The following is a 9201-nucleotide window of genomic DNA, read 5'->3' on the forward strand; positions in this document are numbered from 1 at the left end:
CGCCGTGCCTCGGGCTGGCAGGAGGTGGCTCTGCCGCCGCCCCCGTGTCTCGGATGACGGGTTGGGTGTGCACGGCCCTCTGAGACTTGCGGGCTGCTTGGTGGGCTGGACTCGCCCCCCAAGTTTCCCAGTCTGAGTCACTCTCAGATTGGTCGCTGCCCCGCCTGCGCCTCCTTGGCTTCCTCTGAGGAGACGGTGGCACTTGGAGGGTCCCGTCTTCCCCCTTGCCCACGTGGGCGCCGCGCCCCATTCTGTCCACAGAGCAGGCGCCTCCCCGGGGTTACGTCACCTTCAGCAGCAGTGATGAGAACCCCCTGGGAGGCCGGGGCCTCTGCTACAGGGACGTCACCTCCCCCATCAACGACCGGGACGTGGAGAGCAGCAGCAGCAGCAGTCGGGGTACGCGCCGCCTGTGCGCCGCCTCCCCACGCCACCCCGCCTCCCCCAGCTGGGCTTGGGCTGAGGCGGATTTAGGCGAGTCTGGCGCCCAGGGAGGACAGCGGGGAGGCGCCGGCGCGCCTGGTCCTGCGGGGACAGGCGCGTGGGGCCGGGGTGGACAAGCCGGGGGTCCTCTGAGCAGGCGGGCTCCGGAGCCCGTCTCCGCACGTCACGACCCTCGGCGGGAGCGGGGCGCGCCCAGACTCGTCCCACGTGGGCCTGTCGCTCAGCAGGACAGAGGAGGGCGGCTGGGCCAGGCTGGTCAGCGTGAAGCAGAGGGAAGGAGCTGGTGGCCAGGGGTCAGTGCGTGTCCGCGGACGAGGCCTGTGTGCAGCGCCCTGTTCCCCCCCCAGAGGAGCGCCCCTTCTGCGCCGAGCGGGCGGCTGTGCGGAGCAGCAGCAGCAGCGAGGGGCTGGCGAGGGCCCCGGGGCTCAGCAGCGAGGCCTCCTTGGAGAGCAACGAGGTGAAGACTCCTTCCCGGGCTCCCCACCCCCTTTCCTGGCGCCCTGGCGTGCCTCACGAACGTGTCTGAGGCGAGCGAGGCGGGTAACCAGCGTCTCGTGTGTGCCCGCCCTGGGCTCACGGGCCTGCCTCCGGCAGCGCCCCCCAGGTTCGGCAGCACGGAGGGCGGTGCAAGGAGCAGCGGGGGGCGCTTCCTGCAGGGTTTCCTCTCGCCCCACCCGCCCTGGGAGTGGCCCCGATGAGGGTGGACGCGCGGCGGTCAGCCAGCCCCCACGCACGGCTCTTGCCGCAGGACTCGGACCACGCGCGGGGGAGCTCGGTTCGCAAACAAACTAAGAATTACGTGAAGACCAAGCACCGTCATAGCAACAGCGACAGCCAGTTGCCTCCTGGCACGGGACCTTTCGGGGCAGCCTGTTCGCCGGGATCTGCCCCCCAGACTGAGAGGCCCCCCTATTCTGGGCCCCAGGTAAGGCCCCTGGCAGAGCTGGTGTTTGCACATAGAGGGCACTTGCGGCCGGGCCAGGCCCCCCGGGAGAAAAGCCGACCCGAGACCTCAGAGGCCGTGGCTGGTAATGCAGGTTTTACAGAGTGGGTTTGGAAAAGTCTAAACAAGGGTCAGCAGTGCCTGGGGAGGAAGGGAAGTCGGCTCTCCAGAGTTGCCACATTCAAATGGCTGGTTGTCTTTTCATTAATTTTTTAAAATGGTTTATTTATGCCTATAGCAGTTGGGGTGCAGGCCAGAGCGGGTGGTGAGAGGACTCCCCAGAGACAGAGTGGGGACAACAGGGGGATCCACTGAAATCTACTGCTGAGGGGAGCAGCGGGCGGACAGGAGGGGCTTCTTGGGCCCTGGGGGTCTCTCCCCGGCTGGGGAATCACGCACCGCAGTGGCTGTGGACAGCTTCGCAGTGCCGCGAGGGAGGCCCAAGTCTTGGTTCTTCTGAGGTGAATGGTGATGGCTGCACAGTGTGAATGTACTCAAAGCCCCCAAATGGCATGCTTAAAATGGCTCAAGTGATACACTTCACACCAGGAAAGGAAGTAGGCTGGGGCTGCAGCCTCAAGCCACAGTCGTCGTCTGAGCTAGGGAAGGTCCCTCGCCTCTCTGTGGAGGCAGAGACGGGGTGCCGGGCGGGCCAGCAGGTGCTCGACGCACAGCGCCTGCTCTCCGCGTCCCCCCAGGACCTCGCAGCGCTGCTGGAGCAGATCGGATGCCTCAAGTACCTGCAGGTCTTCGAGGAGCAGGACGTGGACCTCCGCATCTTCCTGACGCTCACCGAGAGCGACCTGAAGGAGATCGGCGTCACGTGAGTGCCCGGGCGCCCGCGGGCTCCTCCTGGTCTGGGCGGTGTCCGGAGGCCTGCGCCAGGCCGGGGAGCCCCCGCCAGGCCGTTTCCCTGCCTGCACACCTGCCCCGGCCGCCTGGTCTTTAAAGAGAAGCACCCGCCGGCGCCCCAGCCCGCCCCTGCCCTGCGCGCCTGTGCTGTGCGCCCTCTGGTGTCTTCGTCCGGCCAGCTGCTGCGTTTCCTCTTACTGCATATGCAGGCGAAATTGTCCCATGTTCGCGGGACATGATTTCTTTTTTTTATGCACACAAGAACTGGGGTACAGGCCAGAGGGGCAGGGGTGAGAGGACTCCCCAGAGACAGAGCGGGGAGCGGCACACGCAGATCCACTGAGACTCACTGCCGAGGGGGCAGCGGGGAGGCGGGAGGGGCCTGCCGCGCCTGGGGTCCCTCCCGGCCGGGACGGACGCGTGCTGCGCTTTGACCCGCAGCGCCGCCAGGGAGGCCCGAGAACAAGATTTTTGATTTTTTTAAGTTTTTGCGTGTTGTTTCTCTAACGTTCCACTCACCCTCCACCAAGCCACGTGCCGGTGCTCGCCGCCCCGCCCTTCCCTCTGGGGCCCACTGCTAAATTCCTGCCCCACGTCCGCGGTCCACCCCTGCCGCACTCTGCCCTTGTGTCCTCTCGTGATTTGTGCCCACGGGTGACTGAAGCCGCCCACCGGCCGTGTCACTTCTCGCTCGGTGCCGCGTTGTGCCGGGGCTGCCTCGGATCTGCCCCACGGGCCCACGCCACGCTGGCGGCTGCGGGACACAAGCCCTCAGCACCGGGTTTCGTGTCGCTCGCGTAGGTACCGACTGGCGCTGTCGCCAGATTGTCAGGGTTCCCATTTCTCTATTAAGGAACCCCCAAACCGCCGTCCACAGGGCCGCGTCCGCTTGCTGCCTGCCAGGTTGGCCGGCCCTGTGCTCCCCGTGGGTTCCCTGGCGATCGGCGCGTTGAGCAGCCAGCTCGTGTCTGCAGAGACTCTGGGCCCTCGGCCATGCCGGGCTGGGTGTCCAGGGCCCTGCGGGCCTCAGCCACCTCCTCCCGCGTGGCCCGCCTGCCTTTGCGGGGTTCCATTTAGGTTCTCGGCCTCCCACTTGGACACGGTCCCACCTCTTGCTGCGGCTCTGCCACCTCTTTGTGGCGCCCGGGGGCGCCCTGTGCCTCTCAGGGCGTGTGTGGTGTCAGTGCCTGTCGCTACATCTTGAGTGCCCTGAGTGAACCTGAGGAGGGGTTTCTGGCCAACTGGCCTCCACATACCCCTAGTCCCCCGCCTCGTGCCCATGGCGACGCCTCATCTCTCCAGAGCACCAGCCGCCCACCGCAGCCCCTACCTGGCACCTGTTGGTGGGCCTGAGCGTCCTTCCCACACCTGAGGAACAGCAGGGGACGCTCAGCCTGACGGCCCTCCCGCTCGGCGCATGGGCTCGTCAGCGGCCCTGGGGCAGGGCTGCTGGTCACGTGGCCGAGGGAGGTCTGGCCGCTTCCCGGGAAGGCGGGCCCGTCTGCCTCTCCCATGTCCCCTTCCTTCCCAGCCTGACCTGTGTGTCGGCTGCGCTTGCCCGAGCCCTGCCCGGACGCGCGCGTCAGCCCCTGTCCCTGTGTGGGCTCATCTCTGGGCTGTCCGCTCTGTCAGTCGCACTCCTGTCTCCGTCCCGGCACCGGTTCCTCTAGGGCTACACGACGCCTCTGGCATTGTTGTAACGATTTGCGCACACAAGAGCCAGGATACAGGCCGGGGTACAGGGTGAGAGGGCTCCCCAGAGACAGAGGGCAGAACAGCAGATGGACTGAGACCCACTGCTGCGGGGAGCGGCGGGGCAGGAGGGGCTGCCGCGCCCTGGTCACGCCCTGGCGGGACCGAGCTTGCAGCAGCGGCTGGGACGGCCTCACGGCCCGTGCTCTGAGCCCTGCGCCGCCAGGGAGGCCTGAGCCCTTTCCTCGGAACGGCTTTAGCTGTTCAGTCTCCCGTGGCCATCTCAGCTGTTATTTTCCTTTCCCTTGAAGACGCGGCCTTGACAGGGATGACGCTGAGGCCTCAGTCTGCCGCTTCTCATCTTTTAGGAAGTCTTGGGTTGATTCTCGGGTCTTCAACCTTCCTGCTTTGTGCTGACTTTGCGGCCCCCTTGTCTCTAGTAACCTGCCTTTGGGGTTCTGTGTGAGCAGCACCTGCAGGGCACGACTCCCTCGAGCTGGTCTGGCTGCTCCAGCAGAGCCAGCTGCAGAGCGGAGCCGTGCGGCTGCCCGCAGCCTCCGCGTCCCACCCCCCCCTCACCGCGTGTTCCTCCAGCCGGCCTTCCCCGTGGCGGCTGGAGCAGAGGCCCCGCGTGGCCAAGCCCCGCACTGGCACTGCGTGGGGGACCCAGAGCCTCGGCTGCCCTCGTGGCTGGGTGCAGGCGCCACCCCTCCGGCCCAGCTGTGTTGGGTCTCGAGTCCCCCCCAGATCAGGTCAGGCACTGTGCAGTGCACTGTGTGCCGTGCAGGTCCTATATTCCTGGGCGACCGCAGGGTTCACAGTCCCCAATGAGAGGCTCTGTGGGGCGGCCGCCCTGGCTCACGGATCGCACCCTGGGGGCCGCCGACACAGCGCCACACCGCGGAGCCCACCGCGGAGCCCACTCTCCTCGCAGTGTGGCTCCCAGGGCTTGGTTCTGCCCACTGCGATTGTTTCACACTGGGAGGAGGAGGTGAGCCCCTACCTTTGACCGACTGGCATCTGCCAGACACCGAGAAACCTCCGGGCCCTCTGGCACCAGAGGCCTGCAGGGCTGTCCCTCTAGCACTAAACTGTTCTAGGGAAACTGGCAGGCAGACGGGTGGCCCAAGGACCCCGTGCACAGAGCAGGGTGACCCCCTCTTCCTGCTCACCGCCGCAGGTTGTTCGGGCCCAAGAGGAAGATGACCTCTGCCATCGCCCGCTGGCACAGCAGCGCCCGCCCCCCCAGCGATGCCCTGGAGCTGGCCTATGCTGACCGGCTGGAGGCGGAGATGCAGGAGCTTGCCATTCAGCTGCACAGGGTGAGGCCTCTGGACACCAGAGTGCGGGGAGCAGAAGGGACGCAGGGGCCAGACAGGAAGTCTCGCCGCTTGGACTTGGGACGTGGGAGTCATGGGGGCAGGGAGAGGGCGAGGGTGGGACCACGGAAGAGGGCCCAGAGGAGGGGGCACCCACCGCGGGCGCTGCAGCCTTCACGCCGCCCGCCCACGCCCGCGCAGCGCTGCGAGGAGCTGGAGGCCACGCGGGGCCAGGTGTCGCAGGAGCAGGAGCTGCGGGCCGTGGTGGAGAGCTGCCTGCTCGAGCAGGACAGTGCCCGCAAGGACGTCCACGCGCGCCTGCAGGAGGCCTGGGCCTTGGCCCGCGATGCCGCGCTCGTCCTGGACCAGCTACGGTGAGTGGCGGCCGAGGGCCTGGCCCCGTGCCCGTCAGTCCTTACCGAGGTGTGCTGCCTCTGCCTTCTCTCTGGCTGTGGTGCCTGCCGAGCCCACCCCCCTGGGGGTCCGGGTGCCCTTCCCGGCCCAGTCTCCAGGCTGCTCTCTCAGCAGCACCCGGTCTTGCCCAGCAGAGCCTGCCAGGTCGAGCTGTCGGCGCGACTCACGGGGGACGAGTCTCCCTGCCAGGCAGCGCTGGGCCCAGCCCTCCCCACTGCTGGTAAGCGGAGCAGCGCCCTGCCCTGGAGCCGGCAGGCGGGGGGCAGGGGACGGGGGGACGCCCCTCAGCGGTCTGACCGCCTGCTCAGTGTGGCCTTCACATTAACGCCCCGGCCCTCAGCCCCAGAGAGACGGTGCCTGGCCGCCCTGCGGGCGGGGGAAGGCACCCTGAGGGACAAGGCCCATGACCTTCAGTGTTGGCTTCTGGGGCATGTTCCCTCCTGCACTGCGCACTTCAGCCGGCGGGCCCTCGGGTGGGGCGGGGGCTCTGTCCGAGGAGGGTCCCCTGTAAGGCAGCTCGGAGCCACGTGGGAGGGCCTTGGGCTCGCCGCCCAGGCCGACCCAGCCCTCACCCACAGACCCCAAAGGCTGCCAGGCCGCGCTGCAGGCCCTGAGCCTCCCCGAGCTGTCGGGGGCACTGGCAGACCGGATCCACGAGATGGGTGAGTCTCCAGGAGGGCAGACGGGGGGCACAGGGGGCCCTGGGTGCCGCCGGGGGCCTGGCGAGGGGCAGGCTGTCCGCTCCCAGGCTCGCAGGTGCGGAGGTGTGACCGCTCCGTCTGCCCCAGGGCGAGCGCTGTGCTCCGTGACACAGAGCCTGGAGAAGCTGCAGCTGCTGAACGGGAAAGAGAACTGGCGGGAGCCTTAGCCGGAGGGACGGTGAGCGTGCAGCCCAGGCCGGGTTGGGCGCGGCTCGGGCGGGGGGGGGAGTGAGGAGCACCCCTCAGCCTTGCTTCCCCCTAGAACCTGACGTTGGGTGACTGATCCACCCTGAAGCTGTGCGCCCAGAGGACAAGAGGCCAGTGGGCGGGGCAGGGGCAGCGGCAGCCCCGGGCCCAGCCGGCCTGAGGACCGGCCCGGAGCAGACAGGAGGAAGAGGCTGTGGCTGGTGCAGGGCAGCGTGGTCCCCACAGCGCACGACCAGGGCCCCTGAACCTGGGGCCAGGCTCGGGGCAGGCAGGGCCTTGAGGAGGGTGCCCCTGTTGCGCACAGGCGCCCCCAGAGGCGTGACCTGAGGGTGAGGGCTGAGCACCTGGGCAGCATTTGACAGTTGCTGAAAAATAAACGTTCTGATCAGCCAGCGGGGTCTAGGCTCTGGGGTGATGGGGTGATGGCGTGCGGCGCGGCCGGCGACGGCCCCGGGCCCCGGCGTCCTGCTCGGGTGGCAGGAGCTACCGGGAGAGCGAAGCAGGCCACACAGCCAGGAGCCAGTCCCAGGCATTTTATTTACAGAGCAAAGTGCTTTGCCTGCTCGCGCCGGCTCCTCGAGGCTGAGGTGGCAGAGGGCACTGCTTACCAGGCCGGGCAGGCACCCCGGGGACTCTGAGCTCCACTGAGGAGTCTTTGTGGCCACAGGAGACCAAGTGGCGACCTTCCTGTCCTGTGTGGCTCTGCTGTGGTCATTCTGGTGCGTGGCCAGTGCTGCCAGTCCCTCCCTGGGCTGCCTGCGGGCTGCTGGGGTGGAGAAAGGGAGGCCTTCAAAGCCACGCTGGGGCTGCCGGGCAGCCAGGACGGGCCCCGTTCACGGTCTTGGCACAGAAGCCACCAGACTGGTTCCATGGCGCAGGGCCAAGGGCGGCAGGGTGACGACGATGCAGGCTGGGGGCAGCCTGCGGGGACTGAGGGCCCCTCCCCCCACAGCACAGCACGACTTACTGTCCTGCCCTCAACAGTCCTGCTCGGGGCCCTGCCTCGGGGGCCTGGCCAGCAGCGGTGCTTCAGTCGGGGTGCTCAGGGGAGGCAGGGACGCGCGCCCCCATGCCAGGGCTCGGTCTCGGTGGGCTAGATCAGCCTGAGCCAGGAGAGCCAGCCCGGTGCACCCAGGTCCCGCAGGCCCACCAGAGGGCCACTGCCCTGACGGGGCCGGGCCCACGTGGTCAGGACACCAGCCAGAGAAAACCCCCAGGAGCTCGGGCGCAGCCTCGGCCCACGGGCAGGAAGAGTGGGGAGGGCAGAGGGCTCAGGAGCAACCTCAGGAGGAAGAGGGGAGCAGCTTCTCCAGGGCCTTCTTCTGTTTCTCCGTGGCGGCCGCCAAGGCCTCAGCCAGCTTCTCCTCGGGCATCATGTTGAGCACCTTGAGAGCGAAGAGGAGCTGGTACTTGGCCGTGCTGATGAAGGCGTTGCTCAGGAAGTTGGGCAGGCCGCCCACGCGGTCCTTCTGCGTGTACAGGGGCACCCGCACGAGCCCCAGCACCTGCGCACGGAGAGCCAGGTTGAGGCCCCGCGGCACGGCAGCCCTGGCAGGGGTCCCCGGCCGCGCCAGGGCAGGCGGCCTGGGGGTCTGGTGAGGCAGAAGCCAGCTGGCACCCCAGGAGCGGGGCAGCCTCTCCCTCCCAAGCAAGTTTCCAGGCCACCCCATGCATTCCCCCTCAGCAACCTCATCCCTGCCCACGCCCCATGCTCCCCCTCCAGCCCGCGGGTCCCATACTGCAGTCACTCCCAGGCCTTGGGGAGGTAGCAAGACCCCCCACCTCCCTCCCGCCCCTCCAGGCCAGGCCCTACAAATTCCTGCAGTTCAGCCTCCCGCTTCCACCCCGCACCCCAACCCCCCCACCGACCCCTCTCCCCACTCCCAGGATTGGCAATGGCAGGCAGCAAGGCAGATGGAACACAGCCCCGAAGGTGCCCCTTCCCCGCCCCCCCCACCAGACCCCTCTCCCCGCCCCGACGCCGGACAGCGACACCCCACCCTGCCCGGCCAGGGGACCTCAGGGGGACGTGTTACCCATCGTTGCCTTCCGCGGGGCCAGAGCCAAACCCCGGGGCGGGGGGCAGGGCCCGGGCGGCGGCCCCACCTCCAGGCCGTGGTCGCGCGAGTGCACCGCGCTGATCTCCACGGCGTGCAGCTGCTCCAGCGTCAGCTGCCGCGCGTACAGGTGCGCCACGACGCGGTGCGGGCCCTCGGTCAGGTGCGAGCTCAGGTAGTCGGCCTCGGTGAGGCGCAGGCAGCCCAGGCCCAGGCCCAGCACCCGGTTCAGGCCGTCCTCCAGCGACCAGAAGCGCCGGTCCACGAAGCCCCCGGGGAAGCCCAGCAGCCCGTCGAAGCGCATCTGCATCTGCAAGGGAGGCCCGGTCACGGCCCGGCTCCCGGCGCGCCCCGGCCCCGCGCCCGCGCCGCGCCCGCGTCCTCACCAGCACCGAGAAGCGCATGGGGATGCGGCCGAAGAGCTGCCCGGGGTTGGCGGCGTACAGCATGGCGTGGCACGAGTGGCTCCAGCCCGGCCCCAGGCGCATGGCCTCCACCCGGCTGATCTGCTTGAGCTCCGGCACGGCCGGCGTAGACATCTTGGCACTGCCCCGCCGCCGCGCGCCGTCCCT

The 9201-nt window shown here is 68.7% G+C and overlaps 2 protein-coding genes across 5 annotated transcripts in view; one reads left to right on the plus strand and one right to left on the minus strand.

The window, feature by feature from the left end:
- ANKS3 (ankyrin repeat and sterile alpha motif domain containing 3) overlaps positions 1–6958 on the plus strand; it is a 15900-nt gene extending 8942 nt beyond the window's left edge. The window contains 10 exon segments of the mRNA XM_012731829.1: positions 85–399; positions 792–901; positions 1193–1369; positions 2086–2210; positions 5112–5253; positions 5452–5624; positions 5799–5884; positions 6243–6326; positions 6453–6543; positions 6628–6958. Of these exon segments, the coding sequence (XP_012587283.1) occupies positions 85–399; positions 792–901; positions 1193–1369; positions 2086–2210; positions 5112–5253; positions 5452–5624; positions 5799–5884; positions 6243–6326; positions 6453–6532 (1292 nt within the window). The 3' untranslated portion in view covers positions 6533–6543; positions 6628–6958.
- Positions 6959–7090: 132 nt separating this feature from the next.
- Positions 7091–9187, minus strand: NUDT16L1 (nudix (nucleoside diphosphate linked moiety X)-type motif 16-like 1). 4 transcript variants are annotated; one of them, XR_001145961.1, is made up of 4 exons: positions 9016–9187; positions 8609–8939; positions 7855–8077; positions 7091–7335 (listed from the first exon to the last, which is right to left on the minus strand). XR_001145961.1 is itself a non-coding variant. In XM_012731745.1 (4 exons), the coding sequence occupies exons 1-3, from the start codon at positions 9166–9168 to the stop codon at positions 7856–7858; spliced, it is 636 nt and encodes a 211-aa protein (XP_012587199.1). In that variant the 5' UTR covers positions 9169–9187; the 3' UTR covers positions 7091–7335; position 7855. The 4 variants fall into 4 exon arrangements, 2 of the variants coding, with proteins under 2 accessions (XP_012587199.1, XP_004692207.1); XR_001145960.1 differs by having other exon boundaries at positions 7091–7338; XM_012731745.1 differs by having other exon boundaries at positions 8679–8939.
- Positions 9188–9201: the final 14 nt, after the last annotated feature.

The sequence above is a fragment of the Condylura cristata genome, unplaced genomic scaffold (genome assembly GCF_000260355.1).
Source record: "Condylura cristata isolate star-nosed mole 26May11 unplaced genomic scaffold, ConCri1.0 scaffold00032, whole genome shotgun sequence".
Lineage (NCBI taxonomy): Eukaryota > Metazoa > Chordata > Mammalia > Eulipotyphla > Talpidae > Condylura > Condylura cristata.

Coding starts and splice junctions, on each gene's coding strand:
- NUDT16L1 (XM_012731745.1), bottom strand. CDS start 9,168: ATGTCTACGCCGGCCGTGCCGGAGCTCAAGCAGATCAGCCGGGTGGAG. Junction 8,940..9,015: donor CCATGCGCTTCTCGGTGCTG/GTGAGGACGCGG, acceptor CCTCCCTTGCAG/ATGCAGATGCGCTTCGACGG. Junction 8,078..8,678: donor CGCGCGACCACGGCCTGGAG/GTGGGGCCGCCG, acceptor CTCCGTGCGCAG/GTGCTGGGGCTCGTGCGGGT.